Source organism: Podarcis erhardii, assembly GCF_964252035.2.
Source record: "Podarcis erhardii genome assembly, chromosome: 16".
In the NCBI taxonomy this organism is placed as follows: Eukaryota; Metazoa; Chordata; class Lepidosauria; order Squamata; family Lacertidae; genus Podarcis; species Podarcis erhardii.
Genome location: NC_138514.1, coordinates 30,898,382 through 30,912,808, shown reverse-complemented (window position 1 = coordinate 30,912,808; position 14,427 = coordinate 30,898,382). Strand labels below are relative to the sequence as shown.

At 47.3% G+C, this 14,427-nt stretch overlaps 2 protein-coding genes and 1 long non-coding RNA gene across 11 annotated transcripts in view; 1 reads left to right on the top strand and 2 right to left on the bottom strand.

Moving 5' to 3' along the window:
• SGSM2 (small G protein signaling modulator 2) overlaps positions 1-1,143 on the top strand; it is an 82,968-nt gene extending 81,825 nt beyond the window's left edge. For all 9 annotated transcript variants that reach the window (XM_081843465.1, XM_081843462.1, XM_081843461.1 and 6 more), the window contains one exon: positions 910-1,143. In XM_081843465.1, coding sequence (XP_081699591.1) covers positions 910-998 — 89 coding nt within the window. In that variant the 3' untranslated portion in view covers positions 999-1,143. The remainder of the gene's footprint in view (positions 1-909) is intronic.
• Positions 1,144-1,976: 833 nt separating this feature from the next.
• On the bottom strand, positions 1,977-5,945 carry LOC309331466. Its single transcript, XR_014151868.1, has 2 exons — positions 5,147-5,945; positions 1,977-3,920 (listed from the first exon to the last, which is right to left on the bottom strand). It is a non-coding gene; the product is annotated as an uncharacterized lncRNA (long non-coding RNA).
• Positions 5,946-7,613: 1,668 nt separating this feature from the next.
• MNT (MAX network transcriptional repressor) overlaps positions 7,614-14,427 on the bottom strand; it is a 62,045-nt gene continuing 55,231 nt past the window's right edge. Inside the window, exons 5-6 of the mRNA XM_081843527.1 lie at positions 11,996-12,188; positions 7,614-9,300 (exon numbers count right to left, since the gene is read on the bottom strand). Coding sequence (XP_081699653.1) covers positions 8,585-9,300; positions 11,996-12,188 — 909 coding nt within the window. The 3' untranslated portion in view covers positions 7,614-8,584. The remainder of the gene's footprint in view (positions 9,301-11,995; positions 12,189-14,427) is intronic.

Here is a 14,427-nt window from a genome sequence, read left to right as displayed (position 1 = left end):
TACATGAGCACGTAGTGCTTCAGTTAAAGCATCCAGAACTCCTTTGCCAGATTTAGTCCAGAAAACTATGCTATGGACTATTGTGACTCGGCAAGGTGGGCCGGGTAACCGCAACTTGACTGTGGCAAGAAGAAATTAATCTATCTTACATGGACAGCTCTGGTCCTCTAAGTTGCAAATGTGCAAGTAATGGGGCTGGAATAGCCTTATCCCAAACAAGGTTTTGCTGCATATTCCTCTAGTGAAAGCTTAGCTAACTGGTCAATTGAGCTCATTAGGAATTGATATAAAAATTGAGGGCACAAGGAGAAGGGGATGACAGAGGATGAGATGGTTGGACAGTGTTCTGGAAGCTACAAACATGACCAAACTGCGGGAGGCAGTGGAAGACAAAAGTGCCTGGCGTGCTCTGGAGTCACAAAGAGTCGGACACGACTAAATGACTAAACAACAACAACAAAAACAAGGAGCTGATATATACACTAGTGGCCAAAACTGTGGAAACCTTTTGGAAAAGGTGTATTTCTGAGGTTAGAAAAAGGAAGCACAACTGCATATCAACTAAAAAAAAGCTGCATATCAAACACTTAGTTGTGCTTCCTTTTTCGGGTTATATGGCTATAACTTTTGATAGAATACAGATAAGTGATCAAACTTTGTTGCATTACATTCTTCATTAAATTATCTTTCCACTGATATATAATTTTATGGTATTACTAATAATAATAATAATGGTGCTATGAGCCAACAAACCTCAGAAATGCACTTTTCCCAAATGGTTTCCACAATTTTGGCCACTAGTGTATACTCCCAGGCAATCTCAGCTTCCTCCACTCACTTTTGCCTCTGGCTCCTCGCACTACTGGTCCTCCCCCTCCTCTTACTTCTGTTGTTGTGTGTTTTGTGCAGAAATGGCAGAGCACCACAACGTGCAGGAGATCCTGAAGATCGCGAGAGATCTGGTCTGCAAAGTGCAAACGCTGATTGAGAACAAGTGAGCGCAGACACAGAGGAGGAACGAGAGGGTTTGCCTGAGGCGACGGCAGCAGCAACAACTGCAACCTGCCCTGCACCCTTTTAGGGGGAGGAAGGGGGAACGAGAATTTGCCTGCACTTGTCACTTCAATTAATGGTTTACTGGCATCTTCTTCCATGTAATAATGTTTGTAAATACCTGAGAGAGTTCTTTCCAGGAGAAGAAAAAGCACACAGGAAAAACAAGGTGGCTTCCCACCAGGAGTTGAAGTTGTGTGTTGGTGTGTGTGTGTGTGTGTGTGTTTGTGCACACGCACACACCTGAGAGTCTTCACTGCAGACTCTGTAATTCAGGGCCAAAAAATATTTGTGTGTCTTTCGTTTCTCCGGTTTGTTGTGTTGAGTTTCCCAGCACAGGGATGGTCAAACGGTGGCCAGCATGGGCAGAAGGGAGACTGATGTGTGTGCCCCCTAATTTGTGCAAGGTGTTGTCCGTCTCCGAACCCACCTACCCACTTGCAGGAGATCCTTCCCGACGCCCCACCTTCTTGCCAGTATTTCAAGAGCACCTCCCTGTTCTAAGCGAGCAGCATCTATGTCAAGCTGCGCCAAATTCTGTGACGAGATTGGGCATAGACCGAGGTGGGGCATCCTTCTGAGGTTGCGCATAGACCAAGGACTTTATGCCAGAAAATGAGCCTGTATATCTCTGAAGCTCGTCTGCAAACCGGAGAGCCCCATCTCCTCCCAGCGTTTGCGGCACGGCAGAAGCTCTGTGGAAGTTAAGCACCAAAAAACAGGCTTTCCTCAACTTATGTCACCCCTATGAAGCATTTTATCCTGAAGTGCTTGGCCCTGAACAGGGAAACCATGATAACCAGCCACGGACAGAGAAAGCTCACCAAAAAATAGTGGGAAAGGGAAGGCAGCAGGCAGGTAGTCCCAGTTTTTTTCTGCACAACAATGAGGGCTAAGAACCTTGATTTTTCTTTTTCTTTTCAAAAAGAGAACAACCAACCAACCAGCCAAACTGTGGAGCCCAACGAGGTGCTGAATTCTACAAATGCATGAAATAATTATGTATACTTGCCCTGGTTTCCTTCTCTGTTGCCAGTTCGAGGATCTTTCAGTTTTTATGCTGCCTCGTTGTTCTTCAGCTTTTTCTGTTATATAGACCGTTGCGGGATTTGACCCAGTACTCTTAACTGCTGGAGAAACAGACATGGGAGGTGGGGCAGCTAGCCCCCAAAGCATCGCTGACTTCCAGCTAGTTGGGTTTGTTTTGTTCCTTTTCCCTTGGAATGCAATAGAGGGGAAAGTCTTAAATCAGGAAACTGACTCTCTTTTTTTGGCTAATGCTGGCATGCTCACACGGTTTGTCCCTTAGTCCTGTTGTTTTTTCTCTTTCTTCCTTGTGCCAAGTTAAGTGTTCAAAACATGCATGGTTCTGCCAGACAGTGTCACAGGCGAGGAAACTGCTTTTCCGATTTTGTGTGCATTTTCATTCAGTTGAAAGGTGAAGAAGTCTTTAAAATCCCCAAAACGCCCTTTAAAACCCTGATGGGTTCATCCATGTTTTAAAAATGAAAACACAGTGCACTACATTTTTGGAGAATGTATTATATACGACACTTTACTATGTAAAAAAAAACACACAGAGAGAAAAAGGAAACACAACCAAAAACACACAAAAAAATAACGAATTTAACTGTGCAAACTTTGTTGTACCTGTTTATTATAATGTTTCTGCATAATAGTATTTTATGAATATTGTGTACTGCCTTATTTTTGTCAGGAGCAGAATATTTTCTTTATTGCTCAAGAGTTTATTTATCTTTTAAGTGCAACCAATGGATTAAAAGAAAATACATATTGTCAAAGCTTTTTCTAATGAGTAAAGTTTTCTTTGTCGCTCATAAAATGACAACAATGACCCTGTAAGAATGGAAGTGTAACTTTGCCACCTCAGACCAAAAGTTACATGTAGGCCAGACTTCCTACAGTGGACAAGGAACTGCCTCCTTTGGTAACAAGGGTCATAACCTCTGACAATGGAGACTCCATTCAGATTATTGTGGTTTCTTATTCTTCTTGTTTGTTGCTTGTCACCAAAAGTCTCCAGCAACTTACAGCACATTTAAATATATTAATATAAATAGGTTGTACTATAAAAATGTAACAAAACAACCCCCATAATAAGCAGCCACAGGAAGGTGTGACCTCCACACTAGTAGCCACAAACAACATCTCGCTGAGGTAAGCATTCCAGAGACAGGGAGCCACCACTGAAAAGGCCCTGTTCCTGTGTCACCACCCTCCATGCCTCCCACAGAGGGAGACAGAGAAAATGGCCTCAGAAGGAGGTCTAAACATTTGGGCAGGTTCATCTCTTGAGGCGCATTCCAGAAGATATCGTGGTCCTGAGCTGTAATGAGCTCTATTGCTCAAAAGCAGTCTTTTGAATTGTCAATCGCAGTTTCGACAGCACTGGTGGTTCTGTGATCTGCTTGGCTCGAATTGTGTCAGCCGCCAGGACGGCCATGTTCTGCGCTCCTCAAAGGCCTCTTTCAAAGGCAGCCCCATGCAGAGCGCAATGCAGTAGTCCAACCCTGAGGTCATCATACCAGAGTCCTGCTTGAGCCAACCAAAGCAAACTGGCTTATCTAGGCCAGCATACTGTTCTTGGCAGTGACCGAACAGCCCCCATACCACTTCCCAGAAAACCTTGAGCTGGATGTACAGGAGGAGGAAAAAGCTTTGCCAGGTGACTTCAACTGATGCAGCTTGCTGTTCAAAATAGACATCACACACATCCCTAAAGCAAAGCCACAAGCAGGAGAGGCCAGCATGTTTAAGGGAATACTGAAATGCGCCCAAGTAGCAACAAAAAAGTCTCTCCAATTTTCTGAACAGCTTAACAAAGACTAAACATGCACAGCAGTCATCTGGAAAAGGAAAATAAGGAGAGGGGTGGAATGGACTGTCAGGAGGCAAGTATGGCTGGCAGCCTAGCCAGAAGCGCTCCTCATGGATTGCAACATTTCATTGCAGCACAGGCTCGGAGCGTATTACTATTTCTGTGCAGCCTTAATGCAGTCATGCAATCACAGATGCTGGCACTAGGTGGCAGAATGTCCCTGTTGCAATAGACGCATAGGAAAGGCCAGGCGTCTGCAACAAAATCTTACGGTTTGCACAGGGCTCTGCTTCAGGGCCCTGGCCAGACAAGCACTCTCTGCCGGGATACACCCGCCTCTTCTCTGCCCCGGTTCCCGTCCTCCCCCCACTCCAACAGACATGGTTCATTCACATACTAGCATCTTGCAAAATGTTAGAAGGATGTCCATTCAGTGCACCATTGTCCATGCAGCCCAAACTAGCAGTGAAGCAGATATTTATTCCCAGGTAAAAGGGGACAACCTTGCAGCCTGTATCTCATCCTTGCCTCCTTCAATGTGGCTCTGCTCTAACTAAAGCGAGAAAGCAACATCTGACCATGGATGCTGGTCTATTTGGGCAAATGTACCAATTGGAGGGACGCGGGTGGCACTGTGGGTTAAACCACAGAGCCTAGGACTTGCCGATCAGAAGGTTGGCAGTTTGAATCCCTGCGACGGGGTGAGCTCCCGTTGCTCGGTCCCTGCTCCTGCCAACCTAGCAGTTCGAAAGCACGTCAAAGTGCAAGTAGATAAATAGGTACCACTCTGGCGGGAAGGTAAACGGCGTTTCCGTGTGCTGCTCTGGTTCGCCAGAAGTGGCTTAGTCATGCTGGCCACATGATCCAGAAGCTGTACGCCAGCTCTGTCGGCCAATAAAGCGAGATGAGTGCCGCAACCCCCGAGTCAGCCACGACTGCACCTAATGGTCAGGGGTCCCTTTACCTTTACCAATTGGTTTGTCCTCACCTGACTACCTTACTTACAACCTGTCCAGGGGCTGGCACTGCCTGTCAAGTTTCCTTCTGAAGTCTCTGTGTCTCCCTTGGAGAACTCAGCAGAGAGGAGGATGGGGGCAGAAGTAGAGTTGGTTGGCTCTGACGCCACCTACTGTTGATCTCCTTGCCTTTAGCCCCATCAGCTGCCAGTGACATATGACCTGTAGCTACCCCATGAGTGTGTCACATGCCTGGCTGCATCTCCCCAGAATATGTAGAACACAACTTTGGACTTACAATATTCAGGTTCTTTTCTATAGTGGACTGTATCCTTGAATGGGTGGTAATCAGTGGCACTGAGAAGGAGAACATAGAATTGCAGAGTTTGAATGGACCCCGAGGGCTATCTAGTCCAACCCTCTGTAACGCAGGAATCTTTTGCCCAACGTTGGCCTTGAACCCACAACCCTGAGAGTCAAAAGTCTTGGGCTCTAGCGACTGAGCCACTCTGAACGCATTATGACAGATCCTCTGCAACGGAACAGGTACCCACAGAGGTGAATATAAGGGGCTGTTGTTGCCTGCCCCCCCCCAGCAACTGGTATTCAAAGGCATTCTGTCCTGAATCAGAGCGGCCCCCCCCACTTCGCTTTCATGGCTTTCGGCCGCTAGATCTAACCGCCACAAATTAATCTTATCTCATTTTAAACCCAGCACTCATGGTATTCTAGTGCCCCAAGTGATTTCTAGGGACGCAGGTGGCGCTGTGGGTTAAACCACAGAGCCTAGGACTTGCCGATCAGAAGGTCGGCAGTTCGAATCCCCGCGACGGGGTAAGCTCCCATTGCTCAGTCCCTGTTCCTGCCAACCTAGCAGTTCGAAAGCACGTCAAAGTGCAAGTAGATAAATAGGTACCACTCTGGCGGGAAGGTAAACAGTGTTTCTGTGTGCTGCTCTGGTTCGCCAGAAGCAGCTTAGTCATGCTGGCCACGTGACCCGGAAGCTGTACGCCAGCTCCCTCGGCCAGTAAAGCGAGATGAGCGCTGCAACCCCAGAGTTGGTCACGACTGGACCTAATGGTCAGGGGTCCCTTTACCTTTAAGTGATTTCTGCATTGAGTGTGGCTTTCTGAATCTACTGCCAATTTCACTGCGTGACTCCCAGGCTCTACTCTCATTGGAAAGGCGGGGAAAAGGAAGAATCTCTTACTTTGTAAGAACCCAGGAGACCTGTTGGATCAGGCCATTGGTCTATCTAGCACAGCCTCCTGTTCTCAGTGGCAAACCAGGTATCTTCAAAGCACAAAACCTGAGTACAACAGAGATCTCTCTCCTCCCATGGTTTCCACGAACAGGTATTCACAAGCATACTGAAGCAGCTATCGCAGCTAGTAGTCATTGACAGAGTTATCCTCCACGAATTCTTTTTTTTGGTAGCCATCACTGCCTCTTGTGGGAACCAAACCACTAGTTCAACTACACACAGTGCGTAGTCCTTTTGGCCTGTCCCGAATCTGTCAGCACTGAGTTTCATGAATGTCCATGAATTCCGGCACTATGAGAATTGGAGAAAAACATTTCCCGATCCGTTTTCTACATGCTGCACATTAACTTCATACAGTTCTATCATGTTCCCCTCCCCACCACCTCCAAAATCTGGAACAACAATGTTACAGCCCCCTCAAAAGAAAAAGAAAGAAGTAATTTGAAAGAACAAAGACTACACATGCCATTTGAACCGTTCAGCGGTGTCTGGGAAGGAAACCAAGCCTGGCATTTTAAAATTCCGTCTTAGGGTTTGACCTGAAAATTTGACCTACTCAGAATCATAGCTGCCAACGTTTCCCTTTCTTAAAGGGAAATTCCCTTATTCTGAATAGGATCCCTTGCAAGAAAAGGGGAAAGTTGACAGCTATGCTCAGAATCTCCAAGGAAATGAGTACTATCCTATCTAGGGGAGGAGCCAAAAGCAAGAGTGGAAGGAGCTTGGTTTCAGCTGCTCATAGCTCCGCCTTCCGCGTTCTTGAGGCTCCGCCTCGGAGGCAACCAGCCAAAGCCTCCCTCTCTCTCTCTCCCCCCGCAGAAATGTTGAAGAGCCTTGCTTTGTTGCTACCAGGTCCCACTGGGCTGTGCTTCTTCCCTAAAAAGCTCCACTCTTCTAAGGTTAATATGCCTGGTGGATCAAAGTTGAACGAGGAAGCGACCCCCCCCCAAAAAAAAAACATGGAACAACAACGGAAGCCACACATTGAGGCCACTGGGTACTTGACAGGGAATTCTCAACTCTCCCTGCAGCCACAGATTCGAGAGTAAGGCACATCTTCAGAGGAAATGTAGGTCAACAGGTGTCCCTTTCTACTATCCAGCGGCTCTTTATTTTCGCTTTCAACCTGTTTAGGCCCTAGGCTTTGAAAACACATCGAAAAATGCAGCAACTTATGAGGTTGTCATCTCAGAGGGAAAATCGAGGCACCATAAGCCCCACTGAAGTCTCTCATTCCAATGTCCGCTTCCTGGGCATGACATGATTATCTCTTCCAGTAATCTGAATGGGGCGATGGAAACCTCAGCTGGGTTGAATACACAGCAGCAGAATTCGACTGCCCCCCACCCTCAATCCACGCAGAGAGAAAGTAACGTTATTGTAAATCATGCATGTTTAAAAATAATAATAATAATTAAAAAGCGGAATAGGGACAAAGGCGAACACAGCGAGTAATTTATAAAACGAGACCGTTTAGGAATTACAACAACAAAAAATCCAGTTGTGTGCAATTTTTTTTTCTCTCCTTTTATTAGACAGAGTGTTTCCTTAAAATGCCAGTAACAAGTCACAGTGATTATTGATGGTTGAACTGAAATGCAAATATACGGAAAGGAAAAAATACTGCAACATGTCGCGTATGTTTTTTTTTTTTTTAATATGGTTTTACCCTGGTCCACCAAACCATCTGTCTTTGAAAGATGCTCATTTAAAAAGGATAACTCTGTCTTCTCTTTCCAAAAGGAAGAGATTATTGTTTTGTTTTTTTTTCAAATTTTCTGTTAACGTGTCTAATATTCCTGCAAGGAAAAAAAAAAAAAAAAAAAAAGAAATCAGCCTTCTCAACGGCCTTCATTTGATAACAATATTTATATATATATGTAGCTATAGGCAGGTAGATATATATATAAATATATAATATATATATTTCTATGATTCTCTTCTTCTTCTTCCTCTTCTTAATCTATGCAAAGTCTCTCCATAAAGAGATCAGCCATTTTTTTTTAAAAAAACAAACCTACAAAGAAGCAACACATTTAAAAAAAATAAAAATAAAAATAAAACGGGGTAGGGGGAGGGAAGAGGAAAAAATGTCTTAAGAACATTATTATAGTCATACTTCGTTGATTACATGGAAAAAAGGGGGGATTAATAATCACTATGTAGGACTGTTCATTAAATGTTCTGATTGGGGGAAATTCAAGTGCAGTAGCAGGACCTGGTTTTTCTCAATTACCAGGTTGCCTAATAGAAATCAAGAAAGGGGAAAGCGGGAGGAGAAAGAAGAACAGCGCGTGTGTGTGTTTTAATCTTTTTTTTTTTTTGTCTGTCCCCACCCCCCTCCTCCCCAGACCTGTTGCACCCTCCCCTCTTCCTCCTCCCTCTTCTTCCTCCTCCCTCCTCACTTCACAACGGGGGGCGGGGGCACGCAGTTTGGAATGTATGGAGTTTCGGCCGGGCGCCCGGCGGTCCCTAAGCCAGCTTCAAGGTGCTCACTGGGAACGAAGGCATGGTGACCATGGTGACGGGGTTTAAGACCGTCTGCCCCACCAGCTGCGGGTGGTGCACCACCTGAGTCCCGACGGCCGGCTTGGCCATGACGGCCGGCTGCCCCAGGCCGGCCGTCCCGTTCACTTGCTGGTGAGAGATGGTGTGGGCAATGTGGCTGACCACCGGCTGGCTGACCGCCACGGGCTGTGGGTAGAGGGGGAGCTGCTGGCCCAGGTGCGCCACGTGGTTGAGGGCGGCCGGGTGCACTGTGATGTGGCCGATGGGCTGGGCGGCAGCCGTGAGCTGGACCGGGCTAGAGGCGGAGGAAGGGGCGATGTGCGCGATGTGCTTGCCCGGCGGCCCCTGCAGGACGTGGTTGACAGTCTGGATGACGGAGGCATGCGTGGTGGCCGTGTGGGCGATAACAGTCGATTGAACGGTGGAGGCCGCCACCAGGTGAGTCTGTGCGGGGACGATGGCCTGGGGAGGCACCAGCGCTTGGGGCGGAAGGGGGGGCTGCGCGTGCGGCGGAGGAGGAGGGGCGTGCTTCTGGGCCAGAGGCAGGACGGACGGGTGGTGCGAGGCAGCGATGGGGGGCACCGCCTTCAAGAGCTCGGGGTGCTGGCGGTGGGACAGCTTCGGCAAGGAGTTCGCCGGCCGGTCGTCTTCCATGTCTTCGTCCATGTTGTCTTCACCCTCTGTGGAGAGGACAAAACGGGGGCACATGTATTTATTACAATCATACCTCGGGTTACAGACGCTTTGGGTTGTGTTTTTTCGGGTTACAGACCGCCCAAACCCGGAAGTACTGGAACGGATTACTTCTGGGTTTTGGCGGTCGCACATGCGCAGAAGCACTAAATCGCGCTTTGCACGGAATCGCCGAATTGCAACCCACATGTGTGCAAACGCGCAGCTGCAGGTTGCAAACGTGCATCCCGCACAGATCACGTTCACAACCCGAGCATCCACTGCACATGTTTGAAATTTTTATTTTTTTGGAAATAATTTTTGATTTTACAAATACAAAATTATAACAATGCAACCATACACACCCACATTTAAAGATCCCTCCGAATCTCTGGACTTCCCACCTTCCCTTTCGTGGGTCCTATTATCAAACCTTTTCTACTGAATCTTTTTAAATAGTCCGTATTTTGTGTAACTCCATTATCTCCATAGTACTTGCTCCGTGTTTGAAAAGAGGCACATTTTCCACAAGACTATCGACCGCTTCGGACCAAGCGAAGATGCCTGGCGTCTCCACCCGCTGGAGGTGTGTGCCTGGGGATCATTGAATTGCGACTGTTTTCACACACTAATGCCACATCCTATAGAATTCTATCAGTTCTTTTTTTATCTGTAAAATCGGAATGAATTCCGATTTTACAGATAAAATCATGTTTTTTCCTCTGCAGCCTGAACAGGAGCAGTGAAAAGCTTTACGGTTCATTGTTGCAGCTTCTCTTCACTTACCCCATCCCACTGCCCTGCTGACAGCTGCAAAGAATATTTTTACGTTATGAATGGTCCGTGTCATCATTAAGAAAAAAAGGTCGGAATAGGCCAGTGTGTGTGTGTGTGTGTGTGTGTGTGTGTGTGTGTGTGTACTGTCCCTGGATAGAGCGACTTTTCTCATCGTTCATAACCTAGCTCGAGGTTGGCGACTGAACTAGCCAGATGTTTAACTGAGAATCAATCACAGTCAGCCCATCATTTGAAAGGTAATTTCGCCTTGCCCAAAAATGACAACTAGGCATTCCGTTTTGGTGACCTAGCTTATATATCTGAGTTTCTAACACTGGTGTGTATCCTCGCTCTTTCTGCCAAAGGAGCTCAGATGTGGCACACAGTGAAAATTCCTGAAGTTATTTTTTTTCCAATGTAGATGCAGGGTGGGAAGGTCTAGAATCACAGAATTGTAGAGGTGGGAAAGGACCCTGAGGGTCATCTAGTCCACCCCCCTGCAATGCAGGAACCTTTTGCCCAGTGGGGGACTCGAACCCACAACCCTGAGATTAAGAGCCTCATGCTCTACCAACTGAGCTATCCCAGCCTCCGCCTCTAGTTAAAAGGCTTGTTAGAGGGTGAAGGTCTTCAGAAGACACCAGAAACAGACAACAGAGATGGTGCCTGTCTAATGATGGCATCTGCAGATGTTCACCTGCCAAGCACAGTGATCTGTAAGGTATATTACAAGAGGTGAGATAATTTTTCAGGTATTCTGGCACCTAGTTTACACACTAAAACCAGCACCTTGACCTTAGCGCAGTAGCTAATTGGCAACTACTGGTACCACTGCCTCTTTGGCACAATGGAACATGAACATACGAACTTCATCATGTCCGAAAGTTACAGACAGTCACTTCCTGGCGTAGTCAACAGAGACCGCACCATCCCCGTCATGAGATGGGAAATGTGTGTTTGGGCTGCACCACTTCAGACTCCATATAAAAAAGCAAATCTAAAAAATGTATTTCATTCCCGCTCATAGAAAGCCAGTATACACTGAGGTCCAGCGCCGAGGGTCTTCTGGCGGTTCCCTCGCTGCGAGAAGCCAAGTTACAGGGAACCCGGCAGAGGGCCTTCTCGGTAGTGGCACCCGCCCTGTGGAACGCCCTCCCACCAGATGTCATAGGTTATTGTATTTTAGTGTTTTGTTGGAAGCTGCCCAGAGTGGCTGGGGAAACCCAGCCAGATGGGTGGGGTATAAATAATAAGTTGTTGTTGTTGTTGTTGTTGTTATACAAGGGGAAAATATTCTGTCACCCTGAGAAGCTAGTTTGCTACCTCCAGGGAATTTGTTTGTAGGGAGGAGCATTTAAATCATGCGAGCCTGAAACAGTATAGCCTCAGACACGGCAGCTGGGGAGGGGGGCCAGAGGAGCGGAGTTTTCCTGGATGGTGCGAATCTGGAACTGCTTGTTGGGGCATGTGCAGAGTTGCTTGCATACCATGGTGGGCTGGCCCTGGATGGGAGTTTAGTACATGGTTCAGAATGCAGCCTATTGGGCAGAAGAACATAGGAATTTGTCTTATACAGAGTCACGCCGAAGACCAATCTAGCTTGGGCGCTGGCTATGCTGCCTGGCGGTGCCTCTGCAGAATTGCAGACAGGATTTCAACTGGAGATGCTGAGGACTGGAACCTGGGACCTTCTGCATGCAAAAGATAGCTCAGTTGTCCAGGAGGACTCAAGCTGGCAGAGCATGAGACTCTTCATCTCAAGGTTGTGAGTTCGAATCCCACGTTGGTCCCTTCCAGCTCTATGATTCTACAAAGCAGGTGCTCTATCAATGAGCTACAGCCGTGAGCGAATCTCTGCGCGCCCCGCCACCCCCCAAAATCAACCCGCCATACCACCAGGCCCGCTGGGCAGCATTTCGGACGCACCTGATGCAGTCGAGGTAGACGCTTGATCGTCCTCCGGCTGAACCGTCTGCCGGATAATCCGGTCGATCTCCAGGATATCCATCCACTGGCTGAGCTCGTGCTTCAGGTCCGCCAGCCGCTGCTGTGTGGCGATCTTCTCCCTCGCCAGCCGCTCCATCTCGTGCTCGTACTCCTTCTCCTTGCGCTTCAAAGTCTGCAAAAAGGACCCGGATAAAATAAGGAGAACCGCAGGAGGAAAGGAGGACCACAAAGGCAGAACGACAGATTTAAAACCCCCCAAAAACCGGGGTTGGGGACAACATCTCTGGAACTCACTATACCCCTTGGGGATTCGCCAAAGCTTGCGTCTGAGCACACTGGGAAAACAGCAAAGGTTTTGCACTCAGAATTGCTTCTCTTTCCGTGGAGGAAGTGGAAATCATTGGGCTGCAAAACCCTAGACGCAGCTAAGAAAGAGTCTGGAAATCTTTTTAAAATCGCTCAGAAAATTCTCTGCTGCAACAAAGCCTGCAACCCAATCCAAAGCATGCATAACTAAAATAAGCAGCGTATTCCTTTGCTGCTTACCCCCCTCCCACCCGCTTTGCCCGTTGTTTCCCCTGTGCTGAGTTTTACAAAGCGTCTTGGGGCAGAGACCTGCCCTGCTTGTGCGTTGCAAAAGTACTATAAACGCTGACGGTACCGTATGAAAATGAAAGGCAATCGATCAATACTAGTAATTGAAATGCAAAAAACAGGAGGGGAAGAAAGGGAGGAGGTCTTAAATCAGGGGTCAGCAATATATGAAGAGATAACATAAAGAACTGGATGCAGAATTTGAGTAAACAATCACAATTGTAAATAATAATAATAATAATAATAATAATAATAATAATAATAATATATGTATTGGGATAATTTTGGGGAAACAATACACAGGGTGAACAATATGGAAATAAAACAAAATGGGAGTATGAGGGAAGTCCAGGGGAGGGGTAGGAAAATACGGAAAACTGTTAGAGAAATATTGTTAGAGGATGTATATATGGAAAACCAATAAAAAATATTTTAAATAAATAAATCAGGGGTCAGCAAACTTTTTCAGAAGGGGGCCGGTCCACTGTCCCTCAGACCTTGTGGGGGGCCAGATTATATTTTGGGGAAAAATAATGAACGAATTCCTATGCCCCACAAATAACCCAGAGATACATTTTAAATAAAAGCACACATTCTACTCATGTAAAAACACCAGGCAGGCCCCACAAATAACCCAGAGATGCATTTTAAATAAAAGCACACATTCTACTCATTTACACGCTGATTCCCGGACCATCTGCGGGCCGCATTGAGAAGGTGATTGGGCCGGATCTGGCCCCCAGGCCTTAGTTTGCCTACCCATGTTTTAAATGCTGCAAATATACCAGCGCTTCTGCATAGGAAAGAGCAGGCATCCCCAAACTCAGCCCTCTAGCTGTTTTGGGACTACAACTCCCATCATCCCTAGCTAACAGAAGCAATGGTCAGGGGTGATGGGAACTGTAGTCCCAGAACAGCTGGAGGGCTGAGTTTGGGGATGCCTGGGAAAGAACATGCCATATGTGGAAATGAAAGTCCACGTATGTTAATCGCCATTGCATGGGTGAAGGGACATGTGACAAAGAGGCCTTGCCAAATCACAGCTTCCTGGATCGCACAAATGTAGAGAAATGGGTGCGAGAGGCAGCGTGGTTACCGTGAGGGGCAGCGTGGTGTCGTGGTTAGAGTGCTGGGCTAGGACCTGTGAGGACTGGGTTCAAATCCCTGCTCAGCCATGATGCTCAGTGGGTGAGTTTGGGCCAGTCGCTGCCTCTCAGCCTTCTCTACCTCACAGGGTTGTTGTGAGAACAAAGTGAGAAGGGATGCAGGAAAGCCATTGAAAGCAATGGAACTAAATAAAGACACAATTTATAGACAGAATAGACCCGCTGAAATCAACAGACCCACTGAGCAGTAGACGAACTTTGGATACAAGCCAGTGTGTTTTAGCACAAAGGCACAACAAAGGATGCCTAATTATCCCAATGACACACAATTAGCTGATAATTGGGGTGGGAGAAAGATAAATACAGTACCACTTCCTAGCTCTCAGGGATGCTGTTCCCAGATTCCCCCTCCATCTTGGGGCATCCCTCTGAATTCTCCCTCTGCAAAGCAACGCTCTTCACACACTGAGAATGCAGCATTTTCCCCAGCTCAAACCTGAAACCCTGTAAAGCACAGAAAGATCAAGGAGGCAAATGCTAAAAGCAGGAAAGCCTCGCTTGGGAAGGGCTGTGTGGGGTTTACTCTGGCAGCCACGGCACTGGAAGGTGGCGGAGGGGAGAGGGTTGGCGGCGCTGCTGGGCAAGGAAGCCAGAAAAGGATGAGATCAGACCTCTAGTTGCACGTGACCAGATTCTGCTTCTCCGCCACTG